General features: G+C 40.4%; 1 protein-coding gene across 27 annotated transcripts in view; it reads right to left on the bottom strand.

Annotated features, from left to right (window-relative positions):
• The window catches only part of PARD3 (par-3 family cell polarity regulator), a 627,365-nt gene that overhangs the window by 373,154 nt on the left and 236,013 nt on the right, over positions 1-18,198 (bottom strand). For all 27 annotated transcript variants that reach the window (XM_082449617.1, XM_082449635.1, XM_082449621.1 and 24 more), the window contains exon 3: positions 4,074-4,254. In XM_082449617.1, the coding sequence (XP_082305743.1) occupies positions 4,074-4,254 (181 nt within the window). The remainder of the gene's footprint in view (positions 1-4,073; positions 4,255-18,198) is intronic.

Genomic DNA, 18,198 nt, shown 5'->3' with positions numbered 1-18,198 from the left:
GTAAAAGTTTTCAAAGTTAGGGAGCTAGTAAAATCTTACCAGTTAGTTAAAGAGCACCATTTTCAGCAACATTTTGCCAGACATGGATAAAAATTAACTATAAAGTTAACATAGCTCAGAAAGGTTAAAATGTTAAAAGACAATCTAATTGGATACTTTGTTTCTCAAATTTTCTACAGCAATTCTATTTCTAGGACTTCTTCCATCACTAGGGCATATGCCACTGCCAAGGAATCTCGAATCTTCAGTCTGGCTCTCCCAAAGGAAATATTAAATCAGTATTCTGGGATGAAAAGAAATCCTGCCATCATTCTAAAGCCAGGCTACCCCCAGAATGTCTGATCTCTATAAAAAGCCTTTGAGAATTAAAAAAGAAAAAAATCATAAGTGGGGGAAAAATTGCTAGACTTGGTCTCAGTGATCTGCTCCGGAAATTGTGCTCCTGAGCACAGTAGGTCCCTCTAAAACTGGATTTGTGAACAATAAATATACAGTTAAACATCTATCACAGAACCGTGAGGTTCAGAGAACACGGTTCCACTTTGACCCTGTATGAAAGCACTCCACCCCACCTACCTAAGAAAGGCAGTGTTTCCTATCCAGGAAGACATGTCCTATTTACTTGGGTTCTGTAACTCCTCACGCCTTTAGAACATCCATAACTACTGGCTTTGCACTCAAGAGACATCATCATCACCATCGTCTGTCTATAATCTCCTGTTACTCTAGTGCTTGTCGTGTGTCAGGCACTATGAGGAGGTCAAACATCTCATTTACTCTTCACAGTCCGGGGCCAGGTTCCTGGAGAAGAACGAACTGAAGCTGAGTGAGACTGCTGACCTTGCATGATGTGGCTTTCTTTGCCTTATTCTTTCTGAACCATGAATATGCTAAACCACCATCCTAGAAAGGAGTATCTGCACAGCAAGCTCATGTTAAAAGCATAAAGTAGACTATACTCCCAAACTTATCAAAAGTCTGGTTGGAAAAAAAAAAAAAAAGAACATTTACTCAGGTTATCCATATCTGCTTATCTTTAAATTGAAGTATACCTATCTATGCCTGAAGGATGCAGAGACCTTCCAAGAAATGCCAGAACAGTTCAAAGGGTTTGATGTCAAATCACCATATTCCTTATGCACCACTCCCTAAAATGGCATTACTGGCCTGAAAACTGCTGCATTTCTCCATTGTGGACAGTCCTAAGGCAGAGAAGGTCCAACGCCCAGGGCCCACAGCACTTCTGGAGGCCCAAATGTTTTAAATTACTTTTTTTAATCAGAAGGGAAAAATGAACTTTGGTAGGAAAACAAAATGTTTTAATTTTTTTTCTCACGTCATAGGAAAATACTTCCACAGTTTTCTTGGCTTCCATCAATTTTTTATGGAATGGAGGAGATAAGTTAACTCATTCATAGGAAAATTATCACTTTATTTCTTCAAGATAAATTTGAGGCTTATTTATCTGAAATCCTTTATTAACCATGCCCCTAAGTGGAGTTGATTATTCCATCACTGAACAAATCTCTACATATTGTTGGTTTCTTTATTTCCATATCTGAAAAAGAGGAAGAACATAAACTCCTTGATGGCAAGGACTAGGCCATATTATCTCGACTCTGAACTCTGATCACCTAGCACAAGGCCTGGCCAGCACAGACCGACTGTTGTTTTATTTCCGAATGAATGGTATTAATACTGTAGAAAATGACTCATATGGGTAACTTTCACATAGTCACCAAACCTTGTATTTAGTAGATGTTTAACACGCATTTACCCAGTGCCTGCCAAGGCCATAAAATCTAAATAACGTTAGCAAATAAAATTCAGAGCTTCTTGCTCTGAATATTTGCATATTTTCTCACTGATGACTGCAAGACAACACATATGCTTCAAATATAACTTCCTTTTCTCAATTAAAACAAGGTAAAAGAGATGTTTGGGGTTGAAAACAGCATTTAAATTTTAACACACAGAGCCAGCCAAATATAGGTGGTGGTGGTTTAAAAATCTTGTTGAGTCAGTGAAGTCAAAAGACATAAATGGGGGACTTCCGTGGCGGTCCAGTGGTTAGGGCTCCACGCTTCCAATGCAGGGGGCCTGGGTTCGAGCCCTGGTCGGGGAATTAGGATCCCACGTGCCACACAGCGTGGCCAAAAAGTAAAAAATAAATTAATAAAAAAGATATAAATGGATGGGCAGCAAGCCATCCAAATCCTTCTTAACCTAAAGACAGGACTGGCCTTTCCTCCAACACATTTTTAAGGTGCAGATAAATTAAAGGTGCACCTTGCTTTGTAAAACACATGAATAAAAAAACCACAACAGTAACACAACAAAAAGCTCTGTATTTCATTATATACATTAAGGTGTAATTACTCACATAAAGACGCTGTTTTCCAAACATCAGGCACCTACGATTCCTTGTACTCCCGTTTCATTAAAATCTTCTTTAAATAAAAACTAGGCAATCCATTTCTTAAACACAAGCTTGTTCCAAGCAGATAATCATTAAGGCATGGACTTAATGAGCTAGTGTACAATAAAAGAAAATGACCTACACACTCCCTACATATTACTTCATATACCATACATGGTACACACCTCACCTTTTGAAAAACACTGCCCAAAGTAAGTCCTACATAAGATTTTTTAAATAGTGTATCCATGTAGTAATCAAATGTTACTTCCACAAAATCAGTTTAAAATATATTTGTTCATGTATGTGCACAAACAACCTACGTCTCCTGGATACAGGAAAGGTCCAGCTAGAACACCTTACAGCGGCTGTTCCTGTCCATGCTTCCTTGGAAACATTTTCCACTGTGCCCAGCTCTCGCTAAGATTATTCTTCTCCAGGTGACAGAACGCAATTTTAGAAAGTGGTTAACATTGGTCTGCAACCATACACGATCCCCTGGGCATCACGTACACATCCCATCATGCAGTGTGCCTTTCAATCCTCTACATCTCTATATGGCATACTTTCCCTGTGGTTTCTGATGGGTCGTCGGATCTGTTAACTGTTAAATTGACGTTCTTTCCTTATTCCCCATATATATATATACTCTCTCTCTCTCTCTCTCTCTCTCTATATATATATATATATATATCTCCTCAAGGGACAGTGGAAGCAGAAATAGTTTATGAACATCTAGAAGCAAATTACCAAAATGCTACAGACTGCTACCAATGTGAAAAGTGGTGACAATGATGCGTTTTATAAGAATAAACTATATATTCTAAAAATTATCTAACTATATTCTATATATTATTACCTATCTCTATGTGAAGATCTACTGAAGACTACCAGTAACATCACACAAGACTAAATTTTCCACTTGAAAAACTGAAATGTTTCTAGATAGATGTGCCTAAAAGATGAATGATTTTTAAGTTATAAATTTCTTGAAATAGGCCTTCTTAGTCTTAACAATTGCTCAATGATAAGATTATACAATTACAAATGCTAAATAGAATGTTTAGCAGAAGTTCTTCACTGTAAGTTTGGCAGGAATGGCTACAGAATTCTTCAAGCTAGTGTCCCGGAACTTGGGCACTAGGAATCCTAGGATTCCTACTATAAACTCACTAAGTCCAATATTTTCGTTCCTTGAGATGGTATCTAATAGCAGCTCTTCCAGATCCCTGAAGATAACAATCCCTGAGGTCCCTTCAGCACCTGGTCTCCAGATAAAGTTCAAGTAACTGTTATAACCAAGCTGATGGTCAATCCAACACACTGTGTTTGGTTTCAATGGAAGGATGTCGATTATTTCTATCTGTTGTAGCGTTCATACAAAACATATGGAAAGAAAAATGCAGGTAGTATAACTTTAACTGTTATCCTTATTTACCTTTGGTGAGCAATTAAAAGTCTACCAGTCCAAAGTAAAGTAAGGCCAATCTATGAAAATGTAAAGAATCTTGCCTCCCTCTGTTGCAAAAGACACTCGCCCAGGTTCTAAACTTAATCAGTTTTTGCTATAAACAGACAATGAACTCCATTCACAAGAGCACGGCTGGATAACACAGTCGGCGTCCCCGTAAGTGAAGACGAAATATGCACTCACTGGCACGGAGGACCGAAGGGGTGACCTCAATCTCACTCGTTGCTTGGTAAGGCTGGAAGGCTGAAACACTGTTGGTGCCGAGCTCACTGCCAAACATCTCCGGACTCTGGGTGCCTGTGGAGCTGGCACTGGTGCCATCACCTCCATGATGCGGGTCTTGCTCATCAAACACCGCTACCAGCTAGAAATGACAGGTAAATTTGCAATTATAAACAAAGGCATTTAAAATGACAACCAAACACTTACACCACCTTTGAGGTAAATCTACAGAGGAAAAATATGGATAGGTACACACCCAGGAATGTTATGTTTTAGGAAAAGAAACTTCAAAGAAACAGTCTTGCCCTGAGTTTTGATGCTTTACTTTTATATTTCTAAGTCGTACACTTCATATGCAAAATTCTCTGGGTGAAAATAAAAAAATAAAATGGTTTTATATCACAGAATGCTAAAGGGGATGGAGTGGATTTAAATCTTTTTGTCAATGATATATCAAGTGGAAAAGAAAGTGCATATATACCTATATATAATGCATATACATGATATATAGTTTATACAGCAAAAGGTATAAGGGACCCTTCATATGGGAAGAAGGGTATATTAACAACCGTGCAGCATCTGCTTGTTTGTCCCTAAGTAACACAGAAAGGATACAAGAAACTAATGAGACGGGTAGGCTACAGGGAGTTAGTAGGAACAGGGTTGAAAGAAAGAGAGAATGGGAACAATGGTGGAGATAAATGGGGCGGTAACACTTTTCGGAATATATTTTTCTGTAACTCTGACTCTTAGAGCCAACATAATGATTCAAATACCTAAAAGAGAAATAAATAATTGAAATCGACCAGGAGGCAAGGTGGGGTCTGGGGGTCGGGAATCTAAAATGGAGCACAAACAAATAAACCCAACTATATTACAAATGAAAAACAGAACCACAAAGAAAAGGGTGGGGAAGAAAAGAACTGAGTCACTTCATAAAACTATTTCTTTTTTCACTGTTTAACGTAAGGCTAAAGGCAAAAAGAACCTTCACAGAAATATTGTATTCTAGTTAGTAAGGTTGTTCCTTACAAGCGCGTGGTTTAGAAACTCATACTACTCCTCCTCCTCCTCCTCCTCCTCACACACACGCACACACGGCAGGAATGAATGAAAAAGAAAAATATTTTGGATAATGAGAGCCAAAGTTCTCACCGCCAGAAACAGAAGTTACAAGCAAGGAAATATACTGTAGTATTAGATTAGAATTAGAGGCATCAATATGAACTTGTGGTTTTTATAAGTAGGTAGGCAGACGGGTATGGATGGATGTGAATACACGTGTCCTAGCTCTGTCCACTGAGAGATCCTAGAAGCAATGACATTCCTTCAAGGTCAAACTGCTGGTCCAAGAACCAATGAACACAAGTGGCCAGATCATGGTTTCTAATACTATTCTCCAATAAATGAACTAGAACTCCTTAGAAAAATAGTTAATTCCAGGGTTGGGGACAGAGAAAATACATGATGAGCCTGGAACACCTTGTGATGCTAAAGAACACATCAAAGGAAGCACATCAAAGGGAATTAGGGCCAACCTTAAGGAGCTCCCAAGGGCCAAAACCATTTGGGACACTTGTAAACGATCAAATAATGATAGCATTAGATTATAACCCGAGATAAACTAAACATCTGTGAGTTCATAATGATATAAGTAAATAATCGAAGAAATAAATAAACAAATGGTGGAGAATGGACAGCTTTTCCTTCCTGGAGCATCCCAATTAATAAATATAGAAAAAATAACTAAAAGAGAAATTATCACTAGGCAACCTCCACAGTCAGAACCATCTCAGGCAAGATCTACCAATGGATGCTAACATTAATGGGTGAGAGTATGGTGAGATATGGGCATATCTCAGAATATCTCCCCATAAGATGCTTTTTAATTAAAAAGAGAAAGTAGTGTCTGCGGGCAGAAACTTGGCAGACAGCACTTCACCAAGTGCTGTCACTTCACTTCATCAACATCACATACCCTCTGAAAAATGCATTGAGAAGTACACAACGTTACTTCCATGGTACTCTTGCCCCAAATGCATAACTTTGGTCTAATCGTGAGGAAACATCAGACAAATCCAAATTGAGAAACATTCTGTAAAATAACTACTACTCTTTAAAAATACCAAGGTCGGGAAAGTAAAAGGCTGATGAAACTGTGTACATTGGAGGAGACTGAGGAGAAATATGAACAGCATGCGGTGTGAGCCCCTTGCCTGGCTCGTGGGCTAGACAAAAGGCGTTAGTGGGAAAGAGGCAAAATTCAGATGAGGGCTATAGATTAGTGAGTAGTATGGACTCAATGCTATTCGTTTCCTAACTTTGATAACTACACTATGATTATGTTGGATGTGAACATTAGGGATAGATGAAGGGTATATGGAAGCACTCTGTACTATTTTTGTAACTTTTCTGAAATATAAAACTATATCAAAATTGAAAATTTTCATAATACAAAGCATAACAAAGTACCATAAAAATTAAAATTCAACCTATTTCTTCTTATAACTAAACAGTGGCAGCATTTCTTTAAAATCTCAAAGAGTAATAAAGTTCTAAGGCACAGAACATCTTGGTCATTCACGCTCCAATCCCATGCCTGGCGAACTAAGCTCAGCCTTCCAAGGAGAGAAGAGTCAGGACTGCACACAAAAAGAACCACACCTTCTGCCTCCAATCCAAGCCTTTTCAACGCCAATACTCCGGTCAGTTAACAGACCAAAGGTGTATTCACAGAATATGAAAAGTATTTATAATTACAGTTTGTCATTTTGAACAAATGCTATTGACATCAATCAATTCATAAGTCAAAAAAGAAAACCACCATAAGGTCATAGAGACATGAGACAAACAGGAAGCTCAGAATCCTGCTGTGGCATCTTATATAATTAGCTGATTAAACAATCTGAAGGAAGGTTAAGTGGTAAGAAGAAATTAAAGTCAGATGAATAGCTGGGCCACTCAACTTTATAATAAGCAACATCAGTGGGAAAAGAAATCCTTAGCAGTTACAAAAAATGGAAAGGTGTTTGTATATATACACTAAAGTTTCCATATACAGTATATGTGTGTGTGTGTTGTAGGTATATATATGTATGTGTATATACATATATATAATCAGCCTGTTTATCTGACAAGCATCTCCACATATTAGTAACACAGACATTCTACAGATCAGAGGTCAACAAGCATTTTTCTTAAAAGGTCCAGATAGTAAATATTTTTGGAGCTGTGCGAACAGTCTCTGTCACAACTATTCTACTCTGCACTGTAGCATGAAAACAGCCGTACACAATACATGAATAAATGAGGGTGACTATGTTTAAATAAAACTTTATTTACAAAGCAGGCAGTGGACCAAACTTGACCCTCGGGCCGTAGTTTGATGATCCTGCACTAGATTGCTCATCCCTCTAGTAACATCCAATTTAAATTTTTCAATTTGGGAAATAAAACTAGAAGTCAAGGTACCTTGGTAACCCTGATAAGCTAACAATATTCATTTCAAGCTCTTCATCAGGATTTTGAATTTCTGTACTTGATTTTAATTTCATCAGACTTCTCACAAGGTGTGTGGCTTAATATGCATTTTGAAGATATTAAGTTCTGACATTTTGGCGCTTAATTGGAAGCAAATGAAATTCAAGTTTTGTTATTAACTTTTCACAATGATGTGTTCTCTCAAGAATCAAGTCCTTTCTGCAAACTGAAAATGGAGATTGAAAATTACAAAGAACGAGCCTTAAATGACACACATGATGGAAGAACTTATACACTATATTAGTTTCAATAATTATCTTCAGCATTTTTAGAAAACACAAGAATTATGAAATCTGGACTGTGCCACGAACAAATGCTGTTTGAATTTCAGTGGCAGAATCACAGTTGGTGATTTGCAATATGCCAATAACATACAATTCTACAGCTTTCATTTAAACCAAAATTTAAGTGCCAGGTTCAGACATAAAGTAGTTTTGTGTTAAACTGGGAAGGATATATGATTTTAGAAAATCTACTCCACAAGAATACACAGTAGCACAGCAAAAGAAAACGAGACCTTCACAAAAACATCACATATTAAAAATCTCTATCATGTCCTTCAAAAAATAAAGGAAATGTCTTGCTTTTAAATTTGTGAAACGTGACTCAAATCCATATTTTAACAGATGGAATCTTCACTGCTGTCCATGAAGTAGACTGTTTTTGAAAGTTCACTTTAACTTTCAATAGTTATTACTTCATTGCTCTTCTGATCCATTCACCCATCCAGTCTCCACGAGAAAAGACAGGCAGAATTTAGGATAGCACCCACGATGACCCACCTATAAATAAAACTCCAAACTTGGCCACACATTTCCACCTCCCTCAGAACAAGTCATTTCAGCTGCCTGAGACATCAGAACCCTCCAACAGAAAACCCATTTCGTAAACATCACATGCAAATGCATATATAAACCACTTGGATCAAGGGTGGCCTCTTTCATGGATAAAAATATGAGCTAAAAGCCCAGAACTGTGTGTAGCCATGTGGCTAAGAGCATAGAATTCACAAAGAGAACTACATTCAAAACCAGCTCTGACCTTACTTCTTAGATGGATGTTGGCCTAATCCACTGGCCTCTCGGCCATTTCTAAGCCTTACTTGTCCTCATCTGGAAAGAGGATGGTGATTGTGGTAGGCAGAATAATGCCCATGACTGTCCACACCCAAATCCCCAGAACCTTCCATGGCAAAAGGGACCTGAAGATGTGATTCAGATCAAGGACCTTAAAACAGGGAGACTGTCCAGGATTATCCAGTGGGCCCCAGCTAATCACAGGAGTCTGGATAAGTGGAGACCCTTTCCCAGCTGTGGTCAGAGGGAGATATAACACTGGTTAGAGAGAGATTACACTTCTGGCTTTGAGGACGAAGCCAGGGAGCCGTGAGCCAAGGAACGCAGGGGCCTCTGGAAGGCAAGAGAATGAATTCTCCCCTAGGGCCTCCAGGAAAGAATGCAGCTCTGCTCCACCTTGACGTTACCCATGTCAGACTTCTACCCTACAGAACTACAAGTTAATCAATGTGTGATGTTTTAAACGACTAGTTTGTGGTAATTTGTTATGGCAGCAATGGGAAACTAATCTAGTGCCAAGACCTCTCCTCCTGGACTTGTGATAAATAAGAGAGAAGGCGTGTCGACTTTCAGAACACAAGCGTGTGCTTACTGTTAGCTATTATTAAGTGATAGTGTGGTGGTTGATAAATATATACTTCTGGAAAACTGAGGATCAGTTTCAAGAGTAACTACAGACTGAGGCAAAGTTCTTTGATACACCAATAATAAGAGGGGGAAACAACAGGAAAAGGAAAGGAGAAGGCTTGCTAGAAAAATTCAACATCACAATAAGCACAGAGTGAAGTTCTTCTGCAGGTGCCCTCCATCCTCCCCTCAACCCCTCACACAAACACAGAGCAGCTTTTTACAACTCATTTCACTGAAAAGAAAACTGAGACTCAGAAAAATTAATATGACTAGAGCTTAGCTATAAGTATAGAATGAACCTGAAATTGGAAGTCAAACCCATCCAACTTCAGAGATCTTATTTTCTCCCAACCTCACTGCCCTGGAGCATCTAACAAGTCGACAGCAAGGTCTTCTAGGAAACTCCAGGCTATGAGCACCTACAAGTCTTGGAATCGAATTCTATTCATTCTTGATTAACTAAAGCTAACACCCCACCTTACCAAGTTAACATAATTTTGATACCACTACCTAAAACTTTCTGAACATATCTGAGGGTAACCATGCTAAAGATATCATCACTCAGTCTTGATCAGAAGAGCTTTTTAAAAGAATCAAAAGATCTTGCAGATTCTGTCTTCATACAGGAAATGGCAGGGGACGTAAGTCAAGTAGTTGCCTAAGTGAGGTCGCCAAGACTCTAGGCCCAGACGCCACACGTCCTCCAAAGCCATTTTACTGCCATAGCCCTTGAGTCATCCATCTGTCTCTGTTGATTTCTTCATGTAAGGGCTGCACATATCCAGAAAAAGTTGATTATTATGGGCCTCATGAACATCTTTTGCACACTCAACATTAATATATCGAATTGTTTGACTGTGAAATAAAGACCTGTAACTCTTTAGAAAGGCATCATGTTTCCGGCCTTGGAGAAGGTCCAAAGTATGTGGAAAAATACTAAAAATGACACTGAACTTGAAGATGCCTTTAAGACCCTTTCTTCACCTAAGGAACATGATTGGCCTCAATGAGTAAGCCAGATTCCACTGAATCACTTCATCTACGGTATCAAAGCAAAATCGGCAAGAAACACAAAAGACAACATGCACTTGATTTTGCTTCTGGTGGGGAACTCTCTGTGTTTGCCACATTTTTCAATATTCTTCCTAACACAAGACTATGATGATGATGCTTCTGAACCCCCAAGATAACGATGGCATCACGTAAAACAACACATCTCTGAACAATGGCAGGGAGGTTTCATAGGCAGATTTGCCTGTAAAGAATAAATGCAACAGAGGGAAAATGCAGTAAAAATGTGAGAGCTCTATCACAGTATAACATTCCAAAAAACTAACAATAAAAAGCAAGTAGTTGGAGATAACATGTGTTTTATGACGGAAGTAAGGCTGCTCCATAACATACAGTTCTAAACTATCACTATTCCAAAAATGACTTTTTCTTCCCATAAGTCAATCTAGGAGTTTCTATAGTTAGGATCACACATATCGATACCTTTACTTTTTTTTTTTTTTGCCCTTTGACTCAAGGACACACCTTTAAAAACATGGTAGGGAATTCCCTGATGGTCCAGTGGTTAGCACTCGGCGCTTTCATTGCCGGGGCCCAGGTTTGGTCCCTGGTCGGGGAACTAAGAATCCGCGAGCTGTGTGGCACAGCCAAAAGAAAAAAGAAAAGGAAAACTAAGAGACACTAGCACGGTTATATAGATTAGTGCAGTATGTTATCTACTCACAAGAAGGGAACCTAACGAGATAAATATTTAACAGTGTCATTTCAAACAATATACCATGTAGGAGGGGGTAAGACATTCCCTACCTGAACAACCAAGGAGACCAACACCATCACAAGCTCCTACCTGTGGATGATCAAAGGTTACTGTCCCACAAGAGCTAACAGCATCTTTTAAGAAGGCAATATTTCATGGACAGAGATGCTTAATAAAGATATTGTGCTTCATCTGGAAATCACAGTGAAATCTATTCACCTATGACACTCCCCAGCTTATATTTCAGAGCTGGGATTTAATTCTGCTGTCCCTCAGGGTGACACACTGTGTCACCCACTGAGCCTTCAGACTAATTAGATTCCCAATTTAAGAGTTATGCTCAACTAATAGCCTTGAGTGTATCAACCGCAAACCACAATGAACACATGCAAATGCTGTAGCCATCAGCTGGCTGACCCACTTGTCAGACATAATGTAAACCCCTCCCCCTCCCATCCCCGTTACCAAGGGCCACTGTTCCGTTTGTACCCATCCATGAGGTTACAACTACATAACACTATTGCTGAAGTGTTAATAAAAAGCAAGACTGCACAGTAAGACAGAACAAAATGAATCTGAAATTGGCTAATCACACACATATGGGTTGACACCAAATTGGAGGAGGTAGCATTTGTTGTGATTTTACCATGAGCACATGCAGCTTCCCCTCAAAGAGATTACGGTAAAACTGGGAAAGAAGCCCTATGAACCTCAGAATCAAAGGTAATGATGTAATAATGAATTACTGTGTAGACATGGGCCAAAAAAAAAACTATTAAATCAGTTTGTAAGCTTTCTAATGACTGAACTCACTTTAATGACAGAGGCAACACTAAATCCTTAGTCATTCTCCGAGCCTTACTTGCTCTCATGGTTCATTAAAAACTCATTTAAGGGCTTCCCTGGTGGTGCAGTGGTTGAGAGTCTGCCTGCCAATGCAGGGGACACGGGTTCGGGCCCTGGTCTGGGAGGATCCCACATGCCGTGGAGCAGCTGGACCCGTGAGCCACAACTGCTGAGCCTGCGCGTCTGGAGCCTGTGCTCCGCAACAAGAGAGGCCGTGACAGTGAGAGGCCCGCGCACCGCAATGAGGAGTGGCCCCCGCTCGCCGCAACTAGAGAAAGCCCTCGCACAGAAACGAAGACCCAACACAGCCAAAAATAAATATAAAAATAAATAAATAAATAAAATAGACAAACCTGGGCTAAAAAACAAAAAAAAAAAGCAAAAAAAAAAAAACTCATTTAAATAAAGCTACAGTTTTACTGGTCGAGTAAGCAAAACAACAGCAAAAGAATATATTTGGGCCAGTGGTGTTTTATAATAGTAGTAATACAAGCTGTACTAATAAAAACAAGGTCACAACAGAAGGAGAATCTCAAGCTTGCCACTGAAAAACTTTAAATGTTATATAAGCAAGATTAATTCTCTGCTTCATCAGCATTTTAAAAATTAAGTGTATATTGTCTGATACAAAAAAAAAAAAAAACCCACACCAAAAAACCCAGAGCTTAGAAGAGAACTCTAAATGCCATGAGCACGCTGAAGGCGTAGCCACTTTCCCTCCCGGCTAAGCTAAGAAACGTGAAGAGCTGGAGTCCTTTCCCTGCACTGTACCTGGAGCCTCAACCTCAAATCTGTCTCAACTTCCAGCTCCGGGGCTTGAGAATTGAGAGGCAGCAGGTCCTCACCTATGGGTGCCCTGCCCCCGTCTCCTTGCCACTGCCAACCTCCTAACATACATCTCTCCAAAAGTGAGCGAGGGGTGGAAACAGGATTCAACAACAAGGTGTTTTAATCTGTACACAATTTAGCTTGTCAATCAGTACGCGTTACACATTGACTCAGGAAGAGCTGCGTTAACGAATTGTAAATGAGAGACTCCCCCAGGAGTCACTCCTTTGATGAATGCCATAGTCTGGGGGTTGGGGATCTAAGTTTAAAAATATATGTATTATTAATCAAAAGTCCAACATCACGTAGAAAACAGACGGGCACAATGAGACAGGCGAAAACCACACACACACACAGAGCCTTTCAATCAATGCTTCACTCTAAACTGTGATTAAAAGGTCCGCGACGAAAACCCACAGCCCCAGCGATGAGACTTGAGCTTTGCGGAGTATGTATGCGTGAATGGCACTTCCCCTCCCTGTCCCACAAAGACATGCCATTGAACACGGACTCCACAGTCTAGGGCACCAGCCTCAACTATCCCCCACCCCTGAACCACAGACCAAAGGGATGAGAGGCTGCAACGTGATTGTTCAGCCCAGAAACGCAGCACCACAATTACCACCAGGCAGGACCACTGCTCATGCCCGCCGTCCTGCACTTCTGGATTTCTGCCTCCACTTGGTGAGTCTGCTGAAGCTGAGTTGACACCTTGGTTAGGAAGCCCCTCTAGTCTTTTTTACCTCCTCAGCTAGCCAGGTAAATTAAGCCAGGGCCTCTTCCACTGACCTGAAAACCTTGTCTCCGTATGCCCTCACCACCCCTGCACCTAGCAAGGTACAAACATCTACATGAGAGGAGAGCAGGAGTCGATTTAAGCCTCAAGTCGCAAGGGCAGCCTCCCATCCACCTGTGCCCTAGACTCTGTGCTGTATGGAGTGCATACGTATCAGGCGATTCCAGGCTCACAGGAGAAATCTGCCACGGCTCATCAAATAACCACCTCACAGAACAATGTGTTCACATACTCTCCCTAAGCAACCCATCCCTGATTCCACTGTTGAATATATGACAAATGACTCATCACTAAAATTCCTTGCCAGTCAAATCCGGTGAACTATAATACTTTATTTTTTTGGCAGTGGGTAGCGGAAAACTTCCCATCCTAAAACAGAAATTTAAAGGATCACTTCCTTAGTTCTAAATTTTGCAACTTATGTTTAAAATTAGAAGCACGAGAAAAGAAAACTTGGCTCTGGTTCCATCAAGCCATCAGTACTGAGAAGGAGTTAAGCAGAAAGCATCTCGGCACAACGTTAGACCTAGAGATGGTGCAACAGAGGTAAGCAAATCATCATCTCTGGCATTTACAGGCAAGATCATACTTCCAAATGAAGGAACCTGCCTTGTTTCCAAGGCAACTTGCCATTTGTATAGGGGACTCACTTGGGGGTTAGTAATCCCTTAACTGCTAACTTCACAATTTGAACCAGACTCCTACTGATATCTTAGCTTCCATCTAAAAGCATCATCAGGAAAAAAGAGAGTTTAACTGCTTTAAAAGACAGGAATTCAGAAGATTCTATGGCATTCATTGACTTTGAGGAGCAGAAGAGGGACACAGGAGCAAAAGGTGACTAAGAAAATCACAATAGAAGAACTGGGAGTCGCTGCTTCTCAGTCATTTGTTTCCCATTGAAGACGCATCAAACGCACCACTTCTGTTCACTCCAAGTTCTGAATGAAAGTTCAGTTTATACTGATATATAACAAAAAGTCAGTCTTCATTCTGACAACCACAAGCCAATATTAGCAAAAGATCAGAGTTCAACAAATTTGTTTTGTAAAATATAACACTAATGTTACATTACAAAATGCCTTTCAGTTTAATTTGCATGCAAAAAGACAAAGTGTGATTTTTAAATATCCACCCAGAGGCAAAGATGAAAAACTTCAAACATTTTCTGACTCCTTTTTGCTACACTCATTATCTCACCACCTTCTACAAAGGAGAGATAACGTGTCCTTGACATTATCCCAAATTATCTTCAGTATGCAAGACAATGCTGATTAAATTAAGCTCATTTTAATCAGCTGGCAGGTTTATTCAAAAAGTAACTAAATAATAAAATTCTTTATAACAACTACTCTTCATTAGTATAACCTGCTTAGCAATGGTTTTTTAAAAAGCGAACACAGAATAAATACTAATTGTGTGTCAATCCTTTCTCCTCCATATTTGACAGATGAAAGAAATACCTTAGAAGTTGAACATTTCCCCTAATCCACAAATCGCTTTAATACTAAAGTTTCACACAAATCTTTTGAAATCCAGTGCCATCTAATGGATTTAGCCAAGCACAAAGAGTTTTGAAACCTTAATTTTTGGCAGAACATATTCTGAAGAAAGACAGAATCTCTGCTTTCCTTCCATTTACATCTCACAGAAAACCTCCCCATGGCTGACCTGGAACTGGGGTGGTGGGCGGGGGGCGGTCAAGTCAAGGTCATCCCATCATTTGCAGTGCCCTCCACTCCTTTCATAAGCGCGAGGTTGCCAGTCTTGGATGGGTTCCCCAGGACGACTGAGGCTCAGAGAGGTGACCCCTCCCAGCTGTGGGACCTGGACAGTTCCACCACATTTTGGGTCTCAGTGCTGCATAGGGCTGTTGCATATGTTATTTTACTTAATTCTGAGCAAGTGCTTGGAAGGGTTCCTGCAGGTCACAAGTACTCAATAAACGTCAGTTACCATGATGATTTTAGAGAGCGTCAAGAGATTGAGGTTATCACCCGAGGAAGATGAAGGGCTCCGGGACTAAGTTCAGCCATGTGAACTTCATCCTGAAAACCCTGGGGCAGCCCTGAATGCACAGCAGTGTAATCTGCATTTCTTCTGCAGAAGGCTTGGAGGAGTCTGGAGAAAGCACTGAAAGGGTAAACACGGCAGCTCGTCAGTCCAATAGCGAAGAAGTCAGGAGGGCCTAGACTCATGGGAAAGCAGTGGAGTGAAAACACAATTAACACAAATAATTATTAAAACGCAGAGCTGAGACTTATTTAAAAGGTTTTGGTGCTTGGTGGGTGAGTGGCGCCTTGGAGGAGGGGGACAAATCTGAGATGTCTAGGCTTGGGTGGCTGGGCAGGGGGCAAGTATAAGGACGAAGAAGTTTGGGATGAAAAACGATGCATTCAGATTGAGGTACATCCAGGATCCAATTCCCAGTAGACACCTGGAGTTGGGGGTCCATGGTGGGAAGGGGAGTTCAAGACTAATGACATGGAACTGGGCGATGTCACTGGTGGATGGTGGGTGAAGCCAGGAGTTTATTGAAGGTCCCGATCTGGATGTGGAGCATGTAGTTAAATCAGAACCAAACCGCCACAAAGCTGAGATTGCAGGCTTCTCTTCTCTTCCTCCAGTTTCATTTTGGAAGAAATTTGAGAATTGACTGAACAATGTAAGTAAACTCAAGGAAACCAGGAAAGGGAAAGTATCACGGGGTAGTGATCAGTAGTATTTAAATACCACCAGGAGGCATATTAGCACTTTCTCAAGGAAGGTGACATCAATACATATTTTCAACAAGTGGGACCTAAAGCTACTGCAATACCCGTGCTAAAATAATTTCAATAATAGGGAATGAATGGTAAAAGAATAGGAAAAAAACTTAATTTTTTTTAGTCCACTGATATACAAAAAATAGACACTCAGATATTTGTTCAAATAACTCTAAGCAAATAAATTCGTCTTCACATTATGCTGTCTCAACAGATGAGGATTCTGTAAACAGCTCTTGGTTTCCTTGTGAAAAGGTCCATTTCTTTCATCTTCGTGTCCCACCCTGCTCCTGCCTGAAAGGTGCCCCAATAAATACATGATGAATTAAATATCAGTTTGCATATCTATTTTGCAACCCCTTTGAAAAGTATAGGCAAGCTAATACCAGCAGCTCATCCACTGCAAGTCCTCAGGGCATCATGCCCTAACCTCACGCCTTTGCTTGCACACCCAGAAAACCACAGCCTGCAAGAAGAGAGAAAGAGATCAGTGCAGCCTGTACCTTAGTTCACGGAATGAGACCAATTACCCATGTCATCGTCCTCCTACTTTTTCAACACTCTAGCATCGAGATCTTACTATTTATTCTCTGAAGCCAGAAGTACTTTTGAAGTAGGCTGAGGCTAGAATCTCGGGAAACAGTAGGCTGATGCAAAACAAAGAGCCATGGACTTTCCCGGAGTCCCTGACCCTCCAGCTGCAGTTTCCGCCTTTCCTATAGGAAGGATCACAACTTGCACTGCTGATTATACAAGGCTGCACTGGCGTATAAGGCCCATCACCTACTTCACTTTACTTATTCTTTTACTCACACCGTGCACCTACTATGTGCCAAGAAATGAACGAAATGAAAGAATGAACCTTCTCCACAGCAAAAACAAAATGCACAGAGGCATTGAATTCTGCATGTAGTTGCAGCAGATTCACAGATCTCCCCTCTAAAAGAAGGAAGACAGAATTAAAGACACATTTTCTAACATTCAATTAAATATCAATACACATTTCTTAAATTCCATCACATCACTCTGATAACCACAGTTATATATTAGTGTAAATCTCTCCTCAATATCCTCAAACTCTCTTTATTTCCTTGAAGTAGTCCTGCTACTTTCTCTGCTCCATCATCCCATTTTACTACATAAATGTTCAAAGTTAAAACCCAGAAATAAGGAATCACTTTACATGGATTGGAATAAAAGAGAATCATAAACAAAATTCCTGACTATTTAAAAAATGTGGGACTTCCCTGGTGGCGCAGTGGTTAAGAATCCGCCTGCCCCAATGCAGGGGACACAGGTTTGAGCCCTGGTCCAGGAAGATCCCACATGCCGCGGAGCAACTAAGCCCATGCGCCACAACTCGACTACTGAAGCCCGTGTGCCACAACTACTGAAACCCGCATGCCTAGAGCCCGTGCTCCGCAAGAAGAGAAGCCACCGCAATGAGAAGCCCGCACACTGCAACAAAGAGTAGCCCCCGCTCACCACAACTAAAGAAAGCCTGTGCGCAGTAACAAAGACCCAACGCAGCCAAAAATTAATTAATTAATTAATTTTAAAAAATAAAATAAAAAATGTGATTACAGTAACAGCAGCAGCAGTAGCAACCAAGTGATACTAATGGCAGGAGCTGACCCTTCTTATCCTCAAAATACAAAGAGCACTGCTGTCACACCCTCTCAACACCCAGGGAAAGGAGAAACCTACAGGGTTGCGTTAACTGGCTGTGGTCCACCGCCACTTACAATTGGCAAAACCTCCCAAGTGTGCTTGAAGCCAATGGTTTCGCTCTGAATCCCTACAGGACAAACATTATTTCCCACAGATCACATTTCCT

This window comes from Balaenoptera physalus (genome assembly GCF_965194825.1).
Source record: "Balaenoptera physalus genome assembly, chromosome: 2".
NCBI lineage: Eukaryota > Metazoa > Chordata > Mammalia > Artiodactyla > Balaenopteridae > Balaenoptera > Balaenoptera physalus.
This window is presented reverse-complemented; position numbering and strand designations above follow the sequence as displayed.